Source organism: Macaca thibetana, chromosome 10, assembly GCF_024542745.1.
Source record: "Macaca thibetana thibetana isolate TM-01 chromosome 10, ASM2454274v1, whole genome shotgun sequence".
NCBI classification, from domain to species: domain Eukaryota; kingdom Metazoa; phylum Chordata; class Mammalia; order Primates; family Cercopithecidae; genus Macaca; species Macaca thibetana.
Genome location: NC_065587.1, coordinates 20,320,105 through 20,342,962, shown reverse-complemented (window position 1 = coordinate 20,342,962; position 22,858 = coordinate 20,320,105). Strand labels below are relative to the sequence as shown.

At 53.8% G+C, this 22,858-nt stretch overlaps 1 protein-coding gene across 4 annotated transcripts; it reads right to left on the bottom strand.

Moving 5' to 3' along the window:
• Positions 1 to 1,130: 1,130 nt before the first annotated feature.
• Positions 1,131 to 21,348, bottom strand: GAL3ST1 (galactose-3-O-sulfotransferase 1). 4 transcript variants are annotated; one of them, XM_050806730.1, is made up of 4 exons: positions 21,166 to 21,308; positions 11,399 to 11,473; positions 3,754 to 3,893; positions 1,131 to 2,590 (listed from the first exon to the last, which is right to left on the bottom strand). In XM_050806730.1, exons 3-4 carry the CDS (start codon positions 3,882 to 3,884, stop codon positions 1,450 to 1,452), a joined length of 1,272 nt encoding a protein of 423 aa, XP_050662687.1. In that variant the 5' UTR covers positions 3,885 to 3,893; positions 11,399 to 11,473; positions 21,166 to 21,308; the 3' UTR covers positions 1,131 to 1,449. The 4 variants fall into 4 exon arrangements, with proteins under 4 accessions (XP_050662687.1, XP_050662690.1, XP_050662688.1 ...); XM_050806733.1 differs by lacking the exon at positions 11,399 to 11,473 and having other exon boundaries at positions 21,166 to 21,348; XM_050806731.1 differs by lacking the exons at positions 11,399 to 11,473; positions 21,166 to 21,308 and adding an exon at positions 7,254 to 7,308.
• Positions 21,349 to 22,858: the final 1,510 nt, after the last annotated feature.

The following is a 22,858-nucleotide window of genomic DNA, read 5'->3' as shown; positions in this document are numbered from 1 at the left end:
GTAACTCCTGGGCTCACTCGATACACCCACCCCAACCTCCCAAAGTGCTGGGATTACAGGCAGGCACTAATAACAAGTTGGCTAGCTTGCTGACTGCTGTATGCTCAGAGCAGCTCGGGGCTGGGGTACATAACAGGGATTTAGTGGATACCAATTTTTTTTTTTTTGATTAATTGAATGGAATCTCACAGTGGAGCGGGGAAGCCCAGGGCTTTTGTCGGGGCAGAGTACAGGCAGGTGTGGAAGGCGGCCTGGGATGGGAGGGTAGAAGCGGGAGGGGCAGGTAGAGACAGGGTGAGGCAGGCTAGAAGCCAGGGACCAGTAGCAATGGAGGGGGAGGGTGGAGGAGGGGAGAGACAGGCACTGGAGATGTGAAGGGTTTGGGGTCCCTGGGAGATGGTTTGAGTCCCTGGTCTGATATGTCCTGTGACATGACCTCAGGCAAACCCCTTCTCCTGCCCGAATGTCCATTCCCACATCTGTAAAATGGGATGGTAATTTTAACGACTTCAGTTACTGAGGATTAATGAAGTCTGTGCAAGAAGCCCTTAGCCTGGGCCCAGGGCTTGTTGACAATGCCCTACTGAGTGGCCCCACCCCCACCACCTCCCTGTCTCTTCCTCCCTCTCTCTCTTTCTCTATTCTGATCTGGCCACATCCTCTACCCACCCAGTCCCCTACTCTAATCCTACCACTTGCTGTGTGATCTTGGTGAAGTGATTGTCCCTCTCTGAGCATCCTTCGTTGTCTCTAGCATGAGACAATAACAGTCCCCAGGTTGCTGGGTTTTGGTGAAGATGAGTTGAAATAATGCCCTTAGCCTAGTGCCGGGCACACAGTCAGAGTGAGTAACTGTTGTACTCCTTAGGATAATCACACACACATGCACACACACACGTATGCACACACATGCACACACGCACACGTGTGCACACACATGCACACATACACATGCGCTTTTCCAGGTCTTGGTAGCTCATGGGAGTCCCTGAACCACATAGGACTATAGCACATAGCAAAAACACATCAAATCCCTGCCACCCATTGGTCTCTGCCTACAGACTCACCCAGGCACCACTGTGGTTCCCCCCACGCCAACCCCCACCCCAAGTCACCACCACTGAGGCTGATTAACAAAAACACAACATCAAATTCCTTTACTTCTGAGGTCTCCCCTTTAAGGGGAGGCAGAAATAGAACATTCTTTTTCGGGGAGGGAAAGGGGTTTAATAAAAACCGGTATAATTAGTTAAATACTGATATCGGTTAGGCCCTCTCTGTGTGCGTGGGCCCAGTCTTGGCTGGCTGCGTCCCCCCAGGAAGCACCCCCCTCACCCCGGGGTCCGAGGTGGCACCAGGAGGGGGCTGGGGGCGGCCAGCACCAGCGGCGTCCTGCTCAGCCCCTCCGTAGGGAGCAAGCAGGCAGGCAAGCCGCTGGGCGGTGGGACGTCACCACCGGAGGAAATCGCGAATGAACTTCCAGAGCTTGGTGACCCACAGGTTGGCGCCGAGGTCCATCAGGTACTGGATTTCGGGCGTGAGCATGCGCCGGCAGAGCTGCGCGTGCCGCTGCCCGATGCTCTTCTTGAGGTTGTAGCCCAAGATGGACTTGGTGCCCAGCGGCTGCCAGGGCTGCATGGCCTCGTCCTGGATGGCGGCGGCGTCCACGGCGTGGCCCCCGTCGATGCAGATGGTCCGCATGCGCTCGTTGGCATGGCGCAGGGCTGCCACCTCGCGGGCCATGCGCTCCTGCCCGAAGGCCTCCACCTTGCGCCAGAAGCTGGCGTTGAAGTGGCGGTAGAGGTGGGCGTCCAACATGTTCCAGGCGGTGGCGCGCCCGTACATCTCCCCGGACAGCCGCGGCACCAGCGAGTCGCGGCGGGCGTTGAGCTTGAAGTAGAGCACGTCCTCCAGCTCCCAGCACAGCAGGTCCTTCAGCAGCACCAGCGACTCGTCGAAGTACTCCTGAAGGAGCACCAGGTGGAAGCGGCGCTCCACCTCCAGGATGTGCTCCTGCACCTGCGGGCTGCCAGGGTCCAGGCCGTTGTCATAGCCCAAGTCGAAGAAGAGCAGGTTTCGGAGGTAGTGGGCATTGAAGCCGTTGGGGTCGTAGTAGCGATCCGGGTTTTGCAGGAACTCGGCCAGCTTGTCGCCGCCCGAGAGCTTCCACGTGAGGGGCACCACCGGCCCGAAGTAGTGGAAGGAGGACTCGAACAGGCGGGCGGGGTCGCGGAGCACCGTGATGAAGATGGCGTTGGGCGGCACCAGGCCGCGCACCTCGTCGTAGTGGAAGCGCATGTGGTTGCAAATGATGTTGAAGCAGGCCCCGGGCCGGTAGTCCTGCACTAGGCTGCGGGCGAAGAAGGTCGGGTAGTCGAAGTCGTTGCGGCCGTTGGGAAAGGCGAACTTGAGCCGGTGCTTCTGGCCGAAGCGGAACAGGATGTTGAGCAGGGTGCTGCTGGCCGTCTTGTGCGTCTTCAAAAACACGATATTGCGCCGCGGCTGGCACTCTCCCCGCGAGCCGTTTGCGCGGTTCACCGCCTCTGGCTCAAGCACAGGCGGAGAGCACGACGCTGCGGCCTCTGGGGTCCTGCTGGGGACAGAGAGGTGGGGAGAGCCTCAGGGGGGTGCTGGGACCCTCAGGACTCTGGTAGCTAGAGAGGGAGATTGTTGGGGACAGTGGTGGCAAAGGAGCTGGGATAGTGGGACTTGTGGAGCCTGAGTCCAGGCTGGGTGCCTGCGCGGGTGGTTTGGCCTCTCTGGCCTCAGTTTCCTCTTCTGTGAAATGGGTACAATAACAGGCCCTTATTCACAGTGTTGTGAGATGAGGCACACAGGCCTCATTCATGGCCACTGTGTTACATGTACCATGAATCAGTAGCCGCTTGGGCCACATGAAATTGCCATTCTATAGGACAAAAATGGTCAGTTTTGCAGAAATTTGCAGTTTCCTCTGTTTCAACTTAGTATCACCAAGCACTGGTATTGCACCAGCTACAGGCTGTGCCGGGTCTGTGCAGTGCAGCCCATGAGGAAGTGGGAGAGCCTGGTTCTCAGGAGCTGGGCCTGGAGTCAGACGGACCCATTTGAATCCATGGACAGGTCATGCCCCCAGGGCTCCATTGGCATCTCAGATGATGCCAATCTAAGCCCTGTACAGACAGTGTTACCTGATTCTCATGTCTTATGAGGAAGGCTCTGTTTTGTTGTTTTTTGTTTGTTTGTTTTTGTTTTTGTTTTTTTTTTTTGAGACAGTCTACTCTGTTGCCCAGGTTGGAGTGCAGTGGTGCCATCTCGGCTCACTGCAACTTCTGCCTTCTGGGTTCAAGCAATTCTCCTGCCTCAGCCTCCCAAGTAGCTGGGATTACAGACACACACCACCATGCCCAGCTAATGTTTGTATTTTTAGTAGAGATGGGGTTTAACCATGTTGGTCAGGCTGGTCTCGAACTCCTGACCTCAGGTGATCTGCCTGCCTGGGCCTCCCAAAGTGCTGGGATTACAGGCGTGAGTCACCGCGCCCAGCCAAAAGGCTCTGTTTTTATCCCCACTTCACAGATGGGCACACCAAGGCTCAGGGTTACATGGCGAGCTCTGCCGTCAGTGGAATTTCTGTCTGGCACAGCATGGTGCAGGGTGGAGGGTGGCTATCCAAGGTCACTGGGCAGGCCCTGTGGTAATTACAGTGCCCCATGGGTGGGTTGCCATCCCTCCCCCACCTACACCCATCATCTGCCCAGCTGGGCCACTCACGTGGAGGCCAGGCCAGCATGCAGCGGGGGCACGGCATAGGAGTACACCAGCAGCAGGAAACTGGTGAAGAGCGCGCCCAGCACCAGCCCCTTAGCCATGGACTCCCAGGGCTTCTTCTGCGGTGGCAGCATCTCAGACACCTGCAGGGGCAGCACAGAGTGGGGCAAGTGTCAGGAAACTGGCCCCAGGGAGCCCCCAAGGCTGCCCAGGCCTGGCAGCTGAGACCTGCCTTTGCCTGCTCTGTGGCCCCCAGCAGGGTCCAGACAGGGACAGAGAGACACTGGAGAGAGAGAGAGACAACCACCTGGAAAGAGACAGCCCCAGGGTTGCAGACAGAGAGGGTGGGTGAAGCAACTCAAAGAGAGGTTGGGGAATGGGGCAGGGAGAAGGTTAAAATTTAAAAATTAAAATGAACCAGGTAGCAGAACCAGGGCCCCAAACTTTCCACTCCTTTTAATTTTTAAGCTGGTTGATGAGAAATAAAAGAAAAATAAACAGAAGAAAAAATAAGATAACTAACACTCGTTACCTTATTTTTAGTTATTTTTTCTTCTGTTTCTTTTTCTTGTATTTTTAATAAAAATATATATTTAAAAACTTCTTCAATTGTACTCCAAATTCTCCCAGATCCTGAAGTTATCTTATTTTTTATACCTTTTAGGGCATGATAATGAAATTATTTCCTTTTTTTATACTTTAATTTTTTAAAAATAGAGAGACACAGTTTCGCCACGTTGCCCAGGCTGGTCTCGAACTCCTGGGCTCAAGTAATCCGCCCGCCTTGGCCTCCCAAATTACTGGGATGACAGATGTGAGCCATCGCGCCCAACTATGAAACACTTTTCTAAGGCAAAAGGAAAAAGGCTGGGCACAGTGGCTCACACCTGTCATCCCAGCACTTTGGGAGGATGAGGCAGGCGGAGTGCTTGAGCCAGGAGTTCAAGACCAGCCTAGGCATATGGTGAGACCCTATCTCTACAAAACAAAATTTAAAAAAATTCACCAGGCGTGGTGGCACATGCCTGTAGTCCTAGTTACTTGGAAGGCTGAGGCGGGAGGATTGCTTGAGCCTGAGTTCCAGTGAGCCATGACTGTGCCGCTGCACTCCAGCTCTGGATGACACAGTGAGACCCTGTCTCAAATAAATAAATCAATAAATAAGAAGGAAAAGAAGACCCTCTCCCCGTGCCCTGTGCCACACTCCCCGCCCCCCAGGCCTGGGCCAGGGCTGTCTACAGGGAAGGCCAAGGGCTCTCTGAGGTCTGAATCCTTCACCTTTCAGAAGGCACAGCCAGCCCTACCTGTCCCCTGTGCCACCCATCCCACAGTGGTACAGGTGAGGCACCCAGTAAGAGCCAGGACTCTTCTCTCCTCACTGGCCCTTGTGCCCCTAGAGTCTATAGGGGTGGCTGATGGAGAAACTGAGGCTCACAGCTGGGAAGAAGGCTCAGGTCACACAGCTGGCCAGGCGTCTGCCCACACACCCACCCCCTTTCCAAAGCCAGCTGGTAGGGTTGCCCAGTTAAATTCAAATTTCAGATAAACAGTGAATACAATTTTTTACGGTGTAAGTATACTCCAAATATTGCATGGGACATAGTTCTACTAAAAATTATTCCAAGGCTGGGTGCGGTGGCTCATGCCTGTAATCCCAGCACTTTGGGAGGCCAAGGAGGGTGGATCACCTGAGGTCAGGAGTTTGAGACAAGCCTGACCAATATGGTGAAATTCTGTCTCTACTAAAAATGCAAAACTTAGCTGGGCATGGTGGCATGCGTCTACAGTCCCAGTTACTCAGGAGGCTGAGACAGAAGAATCGCTTGAACCCAGGAGGTAGAGGTTGCAGTGAGCTGAGATGGTGTCACTGCACTCCAGCCTGGGCGACAGAGTGAGACTCTGTCTCAAAAAAAAAAAAAAAAAAAAAAAAAAAAAAAAAAAAAAAAATTCAAACTTCAAGTTTAACTAGATGTCCTGGAGGTTTTGTTATTGCTATTTCCTTATTTTATTTTTCATTTTTATACGTTTATTTTATTTTTTTGAGACAGAGTCTCGCTCTGTCACCAGGCTGGAGTGCTGTGGTGTGATCTCGGCTCACTGCAACCTCCCACTCCCTGGTTCAAGTGATTCTCCTGCCTCAGCCTCCCGAGTAGCTGGGATTACAGGCACACGCCACCACACCCAGCTAATATTTGTATTTTCTGTAGAGATGGAGTTTCACCATGTTGGCCAGGATCGTCTTGATCTCCTGACTTCGTGATCTGTTCACCTCGGCCTCCCAAAGTGCTGGAGTTACAGGTGTGAGCCACTGCGCCTGGCCTATTTTTATATTTTTTTAACATTTTTTATATTATTATTTTTGAGATGCCCAGGCTGGTATTGAATTCCTGGACTCAAGCGATCCTCCCACCTCAGCCTCCCAAAGTGCTGGGATTACAGGCAAGAGCCACTGTGCCCAGCCTGTTGTTATTTGTTTGTTTTGGGGGATGATCTAAGCGTGGCAACCCTATCAGCAGGGGGCTGAGACGTGGACTGTGACGGGGGCAGTTCAGGCTGAGGAACTGGAGTCCAGGAGAGAGCTGCGGCTTGGAGGGTCTTCCCACCTTACCTTAGCTGCAAAACCAGGTGCCCAAACTTTCTACTCTTGTCCCAAACTTTCCACTCCTGTCCTGGCTCACGCTGCACTGCGCCCTGGGCTCCCGAGGCCAGGAAAAGTCACATGTGCTAATAACTACATGCATGGCTTTATCACCACTGTCCCTGCAGGCAGAAGCCAGTCAGCCACCCTGGGGGAGGGTCGCACACACTATGCCCTGGAAAAGTTATGCTGAGGTGGGAGGATTGCTTGAGCCTGGGGGGCAGAGGTTGGCAGAGGTTACCGCGAGCCAAGGTCACGCCACTTCACTTCAGCCTGGGTGACCAGAGTGAGGCCCCATCTCAAAAAAAGGCAATTAATTGTCAACACCTTAACAAATGTGTTAGTTAATTTGTTACTTAACACATTTAAGTAACAAATCAGAAAGCTTGCAAAGCGGAATAAACCCGCCAGCCATGGAGGGGCCCCAGGCCTGTTTCAATCCAGCCCTGTGATTTCAGACACGCCAAGAGCCCTCATGGAGTCTCAGTTTCTCATCTGTAAAATGGGAAAGCTGGAGGCGCCCCTAGCTGCTCTCTGGAGAAATTTCCTAAGCAAAGCAACCAGCACACAGTCATCACTTAGAGTGTTAGCTGTACCCCTCCTGAGGCCCGGGGGGACCTGCCTTCAACCCCAAAAGGAGTGGGGGCTGGGCCGCCCACAAAGCACAAACCTGCCTCAGCCTCAAGCACCCCTGTCAGCCTCCAACTTCTCAGCGACCCAGCAGAAAACAGGGCCGAGTCGTGGACCAGATCATAGTCCAAAACTCTGGGCCTCAGTTTCTCTGACTTTAAGATGAGGAGGGATTAGGATTACTGTGGCTTGCCCTCTGGAAATCCTAAGGACTCACCCCGGCAGCCCCACTCACCAGGGTACCTTCCGGAATCAGAGAGGCTGCACTACTGGAGGCGCCTAGGTCCAGGCCCAGCAGCAGGGGGCAGACCAGCCTCCCTGCCCCGCCAATCAGGCTCCACCTGGCCCCGCCCAGGACAGTTCCTCCACCCCCCCACACCATTATTGGTTCACTCATTCACTCCCTCATTTCATTCTCCCATTTGCTCTTTTGTTTGTTTGTTTTTGAGACGGAATCTCCCTATGTTGCCCAGGCTGGAGTGCAGTGGTACAATCTCAGCTCATTACAACCTCCGCCTCCTGGGTTCAAGTGATTCTCCTGCCTCAGCCTCTCGAATAGCTGGGATTACAGCTGCACGCCACCACACTCAAGTAATTTTTGCATTTTTGTAGAGACAGGGTTTCACCATGTTGGCCAGGCTGGTCTCAAACTCCCGACTTCAAGCGATCCACCCACCTCGGCCTTCCAAAGTGTTGGGATTACAGGTGTGAGCCGCTGAGCCCAGCCCCCATTTGCTATTTCTCAAAGCTTGCCAGGTCCCTGCCACACGTGCTGGGTGCTGCCTGCTGCTGAACCTTGGGCCATCCCTCCTAGTTTTACTTTTGAGCCCGTGTTAGGAGCCAGGCCCAGGGCAGGGGCCTGCCTCTTCAGAGCATCTAACTGACCCTACTCAGCAACCACTTAGTGGATGCCACTCCACCCCCCTACACACTGCTGTCACCCCCATTTGGTAGATGGGAAAGGTGAGGTTCCAGGAGGTGACATAACTTGCCCAGGGTCATTCAGCAAAGGCGGGGCAGGGCCAGAATTAGAGCCCAGGTCTATAGACCTCCAATGTTCTACTTCCTGCTTTGTCCATGGCAGTCCCTGCCTGGTGTGTCCTAAGCCCTGTCCCAAGCCCAGGGGAAGGAAGGAGGGAAAGTTGCATCACAGAAAGTGGGGGATGTGGGGGTGGACAGGAAGCTCTGTCCAAGGAGCACAGCAGGGTCTGCTCTCTGTGGGCTGAGCCTGCAGCCAGGATAAGGGGAGGGGAAGCAGAGGGGACCCTGGTGTCTGGTCCCTCCTGTGCCAGCCACCTGAGGGGTCCAAGTCTGGTTGTGCCCTTCCTGCCTGGCCACTGTTAACTTAGGTGTGAAACTATGTACCTCATCCTCCCTGAGCCTCAGTCTCCTCACGTGTGCATGGACGCACACCAGCAAGATCAAGGCACACAGAGCCCTCTGTAATCACAGGCAGAGCCCCTGAACAGACTGAGGTCGGGAGAGGAGCTAGCTGACAGCCAGGAGCCTGGCTTGAGGGAGAACGGTCACCAGGCTATGAGATTAATTTTTTAAAAAGACAGGATCTTGCTCTATCACCCAGGCTGAAGTGAAGTGGCGTGATCATAGCTCACTGTAGCCTTGAACTCCTGGGCTCAGTGGATCCTCTTGCCTCGGCCTCCTGAGTAGCTAAGACTACAGGCATGCACCACCACGCCTGGCTACTTTAAAAACATTTTTTTTTTTTAGAGATGGGGGTCTCACTGTACTGCCCAGGCTGGTCTCGAACACCTGGCCTCAAGTGAATTTCCCGCCTTGGCCTCTCAAGTGCATACCACCCACGCCCAGGTCACCACCATGCCTAGCTAAGTTTTTAATTTTTTGTAGAGATGGGGGCTCTCCCTATGTTGCAGGCTGATCTTGAGTTCCTGGCCTCAAGTGATTCCCCCACCTCCACCTCCCAAAGTGCTGGGCATAAGCCACCATGCCTTGCTCTCAGGCTATGAGACTGAGACAATGCACGTACCCAGGAGGTGATCAACACATATTCATTATTATCATCATCACCATTGACCCTGACCCAGCCTTGGTTCATTGGCGTGCCAGAGGAGAGGTCCCTTCCGTGCCCTGCTACAGGCAAGCCTACTGGTGACTCATCCCTGAGCTCCCCGAGCCTGGCACCTGGTGAATGTGTGATGAATGACTTCCCATGGCTCTCAGGGCAGAATGTGGGCAGGGCTATAGAGCCTGTGCAGAGAATGTGGATGAGGACATGGTCCAGGCAGACAACACCTCACTGAGACACAGGAGAGATCCTGTGTAGGAGACCTACAGACGAGAGTAATACATGTGAGGCACATGCATGTAAAAGCCCCCATGGGCTGGGCGCAGTGGTTCATGTCTGTAATCCCAGCACTTTGGGAGGCCGAGACAGGCAGATCATGAGGTAAGGAGTTCAAGACCAGCCTGGCCAACATGCTGAAACGCCGTCTCTACTAAAGATACAAAAAATTAGCCAGACGTGGTGGTGTGCACCTGTAAGCCCAGCTACTTGGGAGGCTGAGGCAGGAGAATTGCTTGAACCCGGGAGGCAGAGGTTGCAATGAGCTGAGATTGTGCCATTGCACTCCAGCCTGGGCGACAGAGCAAGACTCTGTCTCAAAAATAAATAAATAAATAATAAAAATAAAAATCAAAAATCTGAAATCTGAAATGTCCCTAAATACAAAACTTTGTGAATGCCTACATGACACCACAAGTGGAAAATTCCATACTTGACCTCACATGACAGGTCTCAGTCAAAACCCAGGTGCACAACACACAGTTTATTTAGTGTCCTCAAGGGAAAAATAAAACTACCTTGAGGCTACGTGTATAAGAAACATACATGAAGGTGGGGCGTGGTGGCTCATGCCTGTAATTCCAACACTTTGAAAGACAGAGGCAGGAGGATCGCTTGAGCTCAGGAGTTTGAGGCCAACCTGACCAACATGGCAAGACCCCATCTCTACAAAAAATACAAAAATTAGCCAGGCATGGTGGTGCATGCCTGTAGTCCCAGTTACTGGGGAGGCTGAGGCAGAAAGATCACCTGAACTTGGGAGGTTGAGGCTGCAGTGAGTCATGATCGTGCCACTGAACTCCAGCCTGGGCCACAGAGCAAGACCCTGTCTCAAAAACATTAAAATTAGGCTGGGCACCGTGGCTCACGCCTGTAATCCCAGCACTTTGGGAGGCTGAGGTGAGTGGATCATGAGGTCAGGAGATCGAGACCATCCTGGCTAAGACAGTGAAATCCCATCTCTACTAAAAATACACAAAAAAATTTAGCCGGGCATGGTGGCGGGAACCTGTAGTCCCAGCTACTAGGGAGGCTGAGGCAGGAGCATGAACCCGGGAGGCAGAACTTGCAGTGAGCCGAAATCACACCACTGCACTCCAGCCTGGGCAACAGAGTGAGACTCCATCTCAAAAAAAAAAAAAAAAAAAAAAAAAAAGTTTAAACAATAAAATCAACCAGAAAGAAAGAAACATCAATTCTTTCTAAACAAAAATGTTTAGACTTGGGTTCCATCTCCAGGATATCTCATTATATATATGCATATCTTCCAAAATCTGAAAAATCTGAAATCTGAAACACTTCTGGTCCCAAGCATTTCAGATAAGGGATACTCAACCTGTACCAGTTGAGCCTCCATCACAGGGTGCTGTGCAGATCCTCTGCATTCCACAAGAAAAGAACCCAGCCCGGGGCTGGTGCAGAGCAGAGAGTCACTGAGCGGGGCCTGCCATCATTGTCATCATCATCATCATCGATATGTTCCCAGGGTCCCAGCCACAGCCCCACCAAAGTGTGTGCCCACTGACCCACAATGGAGGCTTGCAGGAAGCTGAGGGTCCCAAGTCCAGGGATGATCTCAATGCAGCCAGAGCCTCCTAGCCTCAAGGCCAGAAGACAAAGAGGCAGGGAGGCTGAACCTCAGAGAGGGCAAGGACACCTTCAGGTTTACACAGCACAGCAGCAGCAGAGACGGGACTAGAACCTGGGTCTCCCACCTCCTCCACCCATAGTAATGACAACCGCAGGCACTCAGGATGGACAGTCCCCCTATCACCAGCCCACCCCATCTACTCCTGCCCTTCTAGATTATGCCCATCACATTGGCCTGCATCAGTGCAGAGAGCTGGCAGCAGGCCAGGCCCGGCCATCCTCCTGTTTAGCTGAACTGACACCCTCCAGGGAACGAAGGAGAAACAGGACTTCTTCCCCCACATCATGCACACAGGGAAACCCAGCCTGGGATGGTAAACCTTCTGGCTTAGAGCATCACCACCAGGCAGGTATCCGGGTATCCTACTTTCCCTGTGACCCCTGTGGCGGAGAATAAGAGACACACTCACCTCGGGCTGTGGCTGGCTGCCCCTTTCCACTCACTGCCTGAGCCACGTCCAACTCCCAGGCTGTCTCTGCGGTCACTGGGAGACAGGAATGCTCCAATGACACCCAGCAGCAAGCTGGCTGGCTCCCTCCCATCCAGTGGTATGAATATTCATGAGTTTGCTTCCTGGGGATAGCAGGTGGCACACCCTGGTACCCTGCAGGTGTTGCCCTAGCCCTCTGCCCCCACTGGACAGCCCTGGCCGGTCCTCACCTCTCTCTGGACCCCAACAAGCAAGCAGCTCTTTCATCCAAGGGCACAGAAAGATTCTAGGTATCCTTGGGCCAAGGACACAGCAACCGCAGAAGCCTGCACAGAGCCCAGAACAGGCTCTAAGGCTGACTGAGGGACAGGGAGATGCAGGTGGGCTGGGGTGCAAGAGGGCTAATTGCTCCACCTGCTGCATTTCATTTAAGTCTCACAGCTGATGCATCAAGCACCTCTATTATTCTACCCTCCTGGTAAAGAAACCAAAGCTCAGAGAGGTAACGTCACCTGCCCAAGGTCACCCAGCTATCAGAGAGCAGACAAAGCCAGAGTACATATGCAGACTTGCCACACTCCAGGGCGTAAAGATGCTGAGACACAACCAGAGACCAAGGTTTATCCAAAATCTGTGGGAACCCAGAATGAACAACTAACTCAGCCTGGAAGGCTTCCAGGAGGCAGAGCATCTGACCGGGGCTCAGATGAGTCTGGCAAGATTTCACTTCCTGAGCTCTAAATCTTACATCAAAGAGCGTGTCCTGCCTCTATACCTGGGTGAGGAATGGTGATACACAGACACTCGACCAGCTCTGCAGGACTTGGGCTGACTGGAGATGCAGATCCTCCCCAAGGCCTTGGCGGGAAGAGGCAGTTCTAGGTGCCCTGGCCCTAAGCCCCAGGAATCCTAGGACTCAGTTCAGGCACTTGAATCTTAGGTTCAGGTCAGTTGTCTCAGCTTTGTCCATGGACAGAGGTCTCCTTGTGCCCAGAAATGCCTCCACCATCCTCCCTTCAGCACTGCTGCCTAGAACCTCATCACAGACCAGGCAGGTGGCACCATTTAGGGACCCAGGTGCCACCATCAATTAATAATGATCATTATTGTGACAGTCATTCATCCCACACTAAGCACTTCCATAGGTTAAGCAGCTGCCAGCCTCTCCCAGGGAACAGCAGGCATCCTCACTTGCTCTGAGTCCCCCTTTCCCTCAAAGCCTCACCAGTCTGGGAGCAGCCCCCAGGCACCCACGAAATACCAGAGCTTAAAGTGCCACAAGGCAGGTCCAGAGTCGCCTTCTCTCTAGGTGCTGGAATCAGGTTTGGGACATGGTATGGCGTTGTTTTATCCAGGCTAACATTCCGTTGACTTTCTGCCTTTTGAGCTGAGCTAGCTTGAAGACAGCTTTCCAAGAGAGAGTCAGGGTGGAGCTGGTATCAAACTGCAGGGGCTGTAGTTTATTAGAGTGGACTCTGAACCCAACAGGGTCCACTTCTGGGCTTGGGACCTGTCATGCATCTGCAGCCTCATAATCCTCTCTGGGGAGCTCCTGTTATCATCTCCATTTTATAGAGGGGTGAGAACCTCATCTAGGTGAGAGTAAAGTGCAGGCTCTTGAACAAGAGGTGAGATTGTCGGTGAGGAGGAGAGCAACTAGCCAAGGGAAGCAAAGATTTCCAGAGTAGGGAGACCTGTGCTTCCAGCCCTGCCAGAGAAGTCTCTTCCCAGAGTATTGATGACAACATCTTTCTTTTTTTTTTTTTATTGAGACAGAGTCTTGCTCTGTCATGAAGGCTGGAGTGCAGTGGCGCGATCTCAGCTCACTGCAAGCTCCGCCTCCCAGGTTCACGCCATTCTCCTGCCTCAGCCTCCCGAGTAGCTGGTACTATAGGCACCTGCCACCTCGCCTGGCTAATTTTTTGTATTTTTAGTAGACACAGGGTTTCACTGTGTTAGTCGGGATGGTCTTGATCTCCTGACATCGTGATCCACCCACCTCAGCCTCCCAAAGTGCTGGGATTACAGGCGTGAGCCACCGCGCCCAGCCAATGACAACATCTTTGGCTGGTTCTCCACCCCCACCCCCAGGAAAATTTTTTTTTTTTTTTTTTTTTGGAGATAGAGTCTCACTTTTTTGCCCAGGCTGGAGTGCAGTGTCAAGATCTTGGCTCACTGCAACCTCTGCTCCCTGGGTTCAAGCAATTCTCCTGCCTCAGCCACCCAAGTAGCTGGGATTACAGGTGTGCACCACAGTGCCCAGCAAAAACTTTTTCAATGATGAAAGCAGCATACTGAAAAAAAATTCAAACAATACAGAAGAGTATAAAGAAGATGATTAAAAGAAGCCCAACCCCAGAGGTCATCACCATCACAGGATTTCTGGTCATATATATATATATAGACGATGGAATGGAAACTGTTTTTGTTTTTTTGACACAAGGTCTTGTTCTGTCACCCAGGCTGGAGTGCAGTGGCATGATCATGACTCACTGCAGCCTCAAACTCCTGGGCTTAAGAGACCCTTCCACCTCAGCCTCCCAGGCAGCTGGGACTACAGGTATGCACCACCACACCTGGCTAATTTTTGTATTTTGATTTTTTGTAAAGATGAGGTCTTGCTATGTTGTCCAGGCTGGTCTTGAACTCCTGGGCTCAAGTGAGCCTCCCACCTCAGCCTCCCCAGGTGCTGGGATTACAGGTGTAAGCCATGGAGCCCAGATGCACCTGCTTCTTTGGGGGACATATTTTGTTAACTGCTTTTTTCCCCACCTATCAATAAATTGTGGACACCTTGCGGCCATGATAGTTTTTTCTTTCTTTCTTTCTTTCTTTCTTTCTTTCTTTCTTTCTTTCTTTCTTTCTTTCTTTCTTTCTTTCTTTCTTTCTTTCTTTCTTTCTTTCTTTCTTTCTTTCTTTTTTTGAGACAGAGTTTCACTTTTGTCACCTATGCTGAAGTGCAATGGGGCAATCTTGGCCCACTGCAACCTCTGCCCCCTGGGTTCAAGCAATTCTCCTGCCTCAGCCTTCCAAGTAGCTGGGATTATAGGCACCTGCCACCACACTTGGCTAATTTTGTATTTTTAGTAGAGACAGGGTTTCACCACCTTGGGCAGGCTGGTCTCAAACTCCTGACCTCAAGTGATCCACCTGCCTTGGCCTCCCAAAGTGCTGGGATTACAGGCGTGAGCCAGCGCTCCCGGCCCATGATAGTTTTAAATTGATCCATCCCACAGGTGTTTACTGGGCACCTGCATTCCAGCACTAGAGTTCGGGATAACCCCGTGCAGAGAGCTCAGGGCTCACAGTCCTAACTGGGGAGACAGAGGAACACACAGCTGCGAGGCGAGGGCAGTGATGGACAACGGATTGTTTGGGGCTTGCAGAAACACAGAGAAAACACCTGATCCAGCCTTGGGGAGGGGACAGCGGCATTGGGAAGGCCTATTGGGGTAGGGGCCTCTGGTGGCAGAAGCTGTTGTGTGGTCTCCAATTTCCAAAGACAGTTCCCTTTTCTCCACGGCCACATGGCTAGACTACATTTCCCATGCGCCCTTGCAGTTCAGTGTCATCACGTAACTGGGTCCTGGCCAGTGAGATGTGAACAGAATGCCAGCTGATGAGGTTAAGTGGGTGGACCTTTTCTGTGGTCTCCTTTCCCATTTACTGGATGAATGGGGCGGTATCCAAGGATCTGCGCGTGGGTGGAGTTGGGAGGAGCCTAGGCCTTTGCATCTCTACCCACCAGACACTGACTGGATTTCAAGAAAACAAGAACTGCATTAAGCCTTCTAGGACTTCAGGTTTGTCTGTTACAGCAGCTAGCATTAACTAACATGCTTATTACCCTAGAATGAGCCACACAGAGAGAAAAGCACATGCAAAGGCCCAGGGCAATTGAGAAACGAACATTCCACCGGCTGGAGTGTCTGGTGTGTGTACGTGTAAGAGGCTGGCTGGGCAGGGGAGAGACTACAGAGACAGCCAGAAAATAGGGCAGGGTTAAGAGGGACATGCAGGGGCCAGGTGCGGTGGCTCACGCCTGTAATCCCAACACTTTGGGAGGCCGAGGTGGGCAGATCACCTGAGGTAAGGAGTCCGAGACCAGCCTGGCCAACGTGGTGAAACCCTGTCTGTACCAAAAATTAGCCAGGTGTGATGGCGGGCACCTAATCCCAGTTACTCAGGAGGCTGTAATCCCAGTTACTCAGGAGGCTGAGGCAGGAGAATCACTTGAACCTGGGAGGCGGAGGTTGCAGTGAGCAGAGATCATGCCACTGCACTCCAGCCTGGGCGACAGAGTGAGACTCCATCTCAAAAAAAAAAAAAAAAAAAAAAAAAAAAAAAAAAAAAAAAAAGAAGGACATGCAGGGCTGCAGGGCTTTCAGGAAGCATGCTACTGAGTCTTGCCTGGATCCTGTGGGCTGTAGGGAGAGACCCATGGGAGGGTCTTCAGCAGAGGAGTGAGCAGATGGGATTCCTATGGGCTACTGGGTAAGAAATGAACTGTAGGGATGAGGAAGGAGAGGGAGGAGCAGGCTGACCTCCACAGTAGTTGTTACAGCTGTGCAGGTGTGACGTGGAACAAGGAGAAGGCTGGGGAAGTACCGGAGCTGTCTGGAGACCATGCAAAGGCAGCATTCTGTTGGCGCCAGGCAGGGTGTGGAGGAGGGGAGGGAAGAGTTGCTGTTGGGTGACTGCTGGCTGGAGGTGGAACTAGTACCTGAGTCGGGGAGGCTGAGAGGGCCAGGTTGAATGCTGGGGTGAAGCACGTGGTTTCAGGTTCTGTTTAGAACACACTGAGTCTGAGGGATGCTTGGCATGATCATAGAATGTCTAAAGATCTGTAGGAGCAAAGAGTGGGGTCTTGGGGGAGGGGAAGAGGTAGGTGGGGAGCTGGGCACAGAAGTGGAAATTGAGGCCATAGGAGTAACTAGAGTCAACAAAGGAAGGGTGAGGAAGGACAGGGAGCCTGTACTTACGGAGCAGGGTGAAGAAGAGCTCCCTAACGAGATAAAAGAGGGCAGCTAGGGCTGTATCAGAGTCTGCAGCACTGCTATTCCCCTATAAACCATTCCCCAGCTGGGCATGGTGGCATGCGCCATCCAGCATTTTGGGGAGGCCAAGACAGGCAGATTGCTTGAGCCCAGGAGCTTGAGACCAGCCTGGGCAACATAGTGAGACCCTGTCTGTGTAAAAAATTTAAAAATTAGCCCAGTGTGGTGGTGCACACCTGTAGCCCCAGCTACTCAGGAGGCTGAGGCAAGAGGACCCTGCGAACCCAGGAGTTTGAGGTTATAGTGAGGTATGAACGTACCACTGCACTCCAAGCCTGGGCAACAGAGCGAGACCCCATCTTAAAAAAACAAACCCCAAGAAACAAAAGCCATTCACCAACTGAGGCACATCCGTGCTGTTTGCTCATATGCACATACAGGAACAGGGCTCTGGCCGAGAAGGTGGTGGGGTGAGGGTATCCCAGGGCTGCTTTCTGTAGCTGGAGGGGAATCCCATGGGGATATGGAAGGAGCTTTTAAGAGTGGAGCAATACAACTCTCCTTATGGTGTTCGTAGTGCAGATTTGACAGCAGCTATTACAGTTCTGAGTGTGCCTGTTCTCAGACCCAGCAATCCACCTGCAGGAATATGGTTCAAAGATAATCTAACAATCAATCTGAGATGGGCATATAAAAGTGGCCACTGCGGTATAATTTCCTCCAGTGCTCACAGAGCCTTTACCCCCATTTAGAGATGAGGAAACTGAGGCTCAGGGAGGTTAAAAAAGAGTTGCCTGGCTGGGTGCGGTGGCTAACACCTGTAATCCCAGCACTTTGGGAGGCCAAGGCGGGTGGATCACCTGAGGTCGGGAGTTTGAGACCAGCTTGACAAACATGGAGAAACCCCATCTCTACTAAAAATACAAAAATTAGCTCAGCGTGGTGGCGCATGCCTTTAATCCCAGGCTGAGGCAGGAGAATCGTTTGAACCCAGGAGGCGGAGGTTGCAGTGAGCCAGTATCACGCCATTGCACTCCAGCCTGGGCAACAAGAGCGAAACTCCGTCTCAAAAAAAAAAAAAAAAAGAGTTGCCTAATATTAAGCCCGGAAAGCACTGTATATGGAATAAACTTATTCATGTAGAGAAAAGCTGTACATTCGTACATGTGTATAAGGGTCTGAAAAGATACCCAGTTATAAATTGTAGTTCCCTGGGGAGTAAGCCCATATACTTTCTGGAACATATTTTGATTCTGTGATCACACACACACACACACACACACACGTGCACACTCTTTACAAAAGAGCTTATATTACTTTGGAAAGATAAAGAAAGATATTTCCACTTTGAAAATCTGCAGCCCGCCTGGAGGAAGATGAGCCCCACTTCTCCTCACTGTGTGGCCGAGGCAGACACTCTGCCCTCTCTGAACCTCAGTGCACCAAGTGCGGAAGGGGCAATAGGGGCCTGGGACCGAGAAGGAGCTGGGAAGTGTGGGTGGCACAGCAGAAGGGGCAGATGGGATAGGTTAACGCTCCATCCAGGGGTACTGGGGAAGTGACTTGCAAGCATCCAGAAGCTTCCTCAATCTGAGCCCCTCTAGAATGGGGTGCTGGAGCAGAGAGGCGGAAGACCACCCATTGGAGCATTTCAGCTGGATCCCAACTCGCTGGCTCGGAGGACCACTTCCAAAATGTCAGCCCTGACATCTGACTCCTGCTGCTCCCTAGGCTGCAGGGGTGGATGCAGGTGGTAGCCGGCCCGGCAGTTGAGAGAGGCTAATGTTCTTTGATGATTCAGAAAGCATTTATTGATCTTGCAAGGTCACCTCTCTGCTGTTTCAAAGGGCATCCACGGCCGGGCATGGTGGCTCACGCCTGTAATCCCAGCACTTTGGGAGGCCGAGGCGGGCAGATCACGAGGTCAGGAGATCGAGACCATCCTGGCTAACATGGTGAAACCCCGTCTCTACTAAAAATACAAAACAATTAGCCAGGCATGGTGGAGGGTGCATGTAGTCCCAGCTACTCGGGAGGCTGAGGCAGGAGAATGGCGTGAACCCAGGAGGCAGAGCTTGCAGTGAGACGAGATGGTGCCTCTGCACTCCAGCGTGAGCGAAAGAGCAAGACTCCGTCTCAAAAACACAAAAAACAAAGGGCATCCACGCCTGTGACCTTGACAGACACTCCCAGTCTCCTCTGCTAGCCCAATGTGATGTGTGGGGAAACTAAGGCTCAGTAACTTGTAGAAGGCCTACGCAGCAAAGCCAAAATGAGGAGCAAGGCCCCAGCTCTTCCTGCTCCGTTGCCTTGTCTGGGTAAATCACCTGGCTTCCTGAGGGGAGATTTGAGTAGCCTTAAAGAAGCGCTAACTGGGGAGTTGCAAGTCACAGCTTCACCAAGAAGTCAATCACTTTGTCATTAGCTCCAAAAATGCTGAGAACACCAGAGCTGAGTATGTAGGAGTTGAAAATATCAGTCTCTGTACCTCATAACATGCCTGAAATATTTGTTAAGGATTGTTATGCGCTTATTTGCCTAAAACTATGTAACAATATAAAGGTTTGTGAAAAGGTACTGACACTTGCAATGCACAATGCTGGAGATACCTACACCCACCTCTCCACTCCTGGAAACTCCCCTGGTAACAAATGCTGGCTCCACCACCCCGCAGCTGGGCGACCTTGGGCAAGTGACTTCCCCTCTTTGAGCCTTGGTTTCCTAAAAACTGGCAGGTACTATGACGCTTTCACAGGCCTGCTGTGAGGCACGCAGAGCCCTTCACACACTCAGCGTTAGCTCCTCTGATTGTATTGTGATCCTCCTAGCTCCGACCTGGTGGGGAAGCAGGCTCTGTCTGTTCAGACTTCTAGAAGGACACTATCCCCATCCAAGGAGCCGGAACTAGCAGGGGGGAATGCAGGCATCCTCTGGGCCCCCACTTTCTCCCACCATCGCCCCTCACCTGGAGATTCCAGCAGTCCCCAGCCTGATGACCCCCATGGGCACCTGTGCTCCATCCTGCTCTGCCCTGGAGTCATGTGGAGCCCCTAAAAGGGCTCATCTATATTCCTCACCCAGTCAAAGTGAAGCAAGGAGCCCTTCAGGAGCCTGCAGCCAGGCCCAGAATTCCATTTGTGCATCATTCTCTCAGGTTAATCATTGCCTCTTTCACTGGGTGGCACACCCAGTCCCTCAGAACCCAGTGGGAGGGGCTGTTGGGGACACACTCCTCCCTTGCTGGGTGACAAGAGGGCATCAGACCCATTAAGGGAAGGGGATGCATGGGGACCAGGCGTTCTCTGTCCACAGGGAGCTTCCTTCAGGAAGGGCTCTGCCTGAGCAAGCAGGGAATAAAGCAGGCTGAGGTGGCAGCTGGGAACAGGGCTTCGTTGTCTCTGCTCCCTGGGTAGCAGCCTGCTCACCCGCTGAAGTGTCAGGCGGAGCTGGGAGCCAGGGAGGCGAGGGGGAGGGGTCCAGAGCTGAGGGTTTGGGGCAGCCCAGGCAGATCCAAGAAGGCAGGACCCCAAAGGAGCAGAGAGAGGTCATGGGTTGGGCTGGGGTCCTGAAATGGGGGCCAGGGCAAGACTCCTGTGATTTGGAGTCAGCTCAGCTACCTCTGAGCCATGTGACCTTGGACAAGTCACTGAATCTCCCTGAGCCTCAGTATCCCCCTCTGGATAATGGGGATAGGTAGTAATGCCTCCTTCACAGGACAAGGAACAGTGCATACACAGTGACTGCTCTGGCCCAGGACTGCCCTCCTGTGCCCCCTGTGTGGCCCTGGACAAGCCTCACCCCCTCTGGGTCTCAGGTCACCCCGTCAGTAAAGGAAGAGGTTGGATTTTCTCAACTGGAATGGACAGTCCTCCACACCTCTCTACCCTCTGGAGGATTCTCATGGCACCTGTCACCTGTCACTGCAGCAGCCCGGGGATCAGGTGTCAAGCCTGCTGCCCTCTCTCCCTTTCCTTCCCCCTGGTGTGGGTTACAGCAGCCAGACGTGCCCATCACCTCTCTGGCTCTGGGCAGCTGAGCGGGGCAGTTCCCACTGGGAAGGGCTCAGTCTGTAGTGTGCTCTGTGCTGGTACCAAAATGCTGGCCTGGCACCAACAGGGCAGACCAAGCTGGACCCCCTTCCTGGGCACTGGGCTAGGAAAGAGGAACTGTGGGATTTCCTATAGGACCCCTCCTGGATGCCAGGGTTTGTCCTACCCTCCCAAACCTCTCTTTGGTGGCTTTGCTTCCTCTGGGGTACAGGTCAGGGCCTTCCCCCAGCAGAGGGGATCCATCCCTTACTATGGTCTCCGGCTCCTGCTCTGACCCCCTTTCTGGGAAGGGCTGATGGAGACAGGAGAGATCTCTGCCCCTCCTCCCCTAGGGCTCTGGCCATTGTGTCCACTATTAATCATTAACGCACTCCCAGCTCCAGCCCAGCCCCAGCAGCCTGCCTTCTGCCCCACCCATCCCACCTTCAGGGACTGAGAAGCCCTGGAAGGGGGGTTAGGGGGCAGGGGAAAAAACCAAGGGCATGGAGGGCACCAACGTGCGCCCTCCCTGGCCCCCACCGGGCCACCCACTGGCAGTGGGCAGGGGTACCCAGCGTCTAGAGCATCGGTGCTGCACTCCTATTCCCCTCCTCCGGCGCGCGGTCCCAGTTTGGGGGTTAGGGTAAAGTGGGCGGTATCCCCAGGGAGTAGAGTGAGGCAGGGCTCAAGCTGGCAGTGGGTGCTAGAGCCCAAGACGTACCTTGTCCCCGTCCTCCTCCGCCTCAGCGTGGGTGGCTCGGCCCGGGCCGCGCCGCCCGGGCGCTCACTGGGCGGCGGGGCGCACCCGGCCAGGCCCCCCGCTCCACCAGGCCTGGTCCATGCCCCCGCCCCCGCCGCCGCTGCCGCACCGCGCCCGCTCCCGGCCAGGTGCGGCCGCCAACCTGGCCCGGCCTCCGGCGCCAGGGCCAATGGACGCCCCGGACCCCAGACCCCTCCCCGCCCCGGGCCAGCCCCCTCCCCGCCCCGTCCCGGCCCCTCTGCGCCCGCCCGAGACGCACAGAAGCCGCATTCAGCGCGCTGGGGCGCACCGCTGCGCCCCCGCTGCCGGCCCAACAAGGCCCGTTTGTCTCGGCCGCGCCAACGGGGCCATTGTCCCGCCGCCGGCCCTCTGGCTCAACGGAGCCCTCAGCCCAGAAGACTTGAGGATGCCCAGGCTTGGTGGTGGTGGGGAGGGGAACCACGGCTCTGGGAAAAAGGCGGCGGCAGGACTATTGCTTAACTTTGGTTGGGGGGTCCTGGGGCCCTCAGGATCCAATGGATCATATGGCTTCTTGCTCTTGTCAGTGCCAAATGGGGACAACACATTTTTGGCACTCATGGGAGTGGAGGGCGCTCAAGCAAGAGACTGAGCTCCAACTGGTCCTGCCACCTGGAGGTCTCAGCTGTCACTCTCTAGGGTGCCAATGAGGGCTGAGCAGGGCAATCAGGAGGCAGGTGTCCCATCCAGGCCCTGTCTCATTTTCCAAGCTTGGCCTTTCCTTCTTCACCCGAGAGGAGCAAGATCATGGATGAGGACCAATGCCTGCCTGCCTGGAATCATCAGCCCAGCTGTGGGCAGTAAGGAACCAGCTGGCCACCCAGTGGGGCCTGGGAAGCGTCAGAGCCCCACTGCCCCCGCCATTACTGGGAGATTCTGGAATGGGGAAAATTCCACATCAGCATGACTGCCAGGAATTTTTCCGTATCTGATGGGCCTGCGCTCTAGCTGTGTGGCCCTGGATGCACAGGCCCCCAGACAGGCCTGAGTTGTCCCCCGGGGCTGCAGGCTTTGGCTTCAGAGGTCCTGACCCTCTGTTCCTGCCTCTGGAGGCAACCCCGCTTCCTCCCATCGCCATGTGCATGACAGACTGGGAATGGCACACAGCCCTCTCCTCCCACCCACAGCCAGTCCCAGCTGAGAAGGGGAGCCCTAGGTTTTCTGCTCCCCAGGCCAGAGCCTGCCCAAGCTCTTGCTTTCCCCCTTCACAGGCTGGACCTACATCCACTGCCACAAAAACATTCTCTGCCCACACAGCCAGCAAACAGTGAGAGGCAGAGGGCAAGGCCCTCAGGTGCCTGGATTCAGGGAAAGTAGAGCCATTCCAAACCCACCCTTCCTCAGCCTGGCCCTAGTCCTCGACAGCACTCACCCCTGGGAGGTGAGTCCTGGGAGGGGCTCAGAGTGAGCACCGAGAGCCCCAGGTTATAGTCCTGGCTCTGTCATGATGCACTGGCGGTTCCAAACAAGGGCATATCCCAATGGGCGTCAGCAGGGACACTGCCAAGGTCAGTTGGGAAGCTGTCAGGCAGGCCTCACAGACCGTAAGTGGAGCTGCCGTGGAATCCTACGCTGGGAGGTACTCAGCGGTTCTGCCAACATGCCCACAAGGCAAGCTGAGGGCAGGACCTCACCG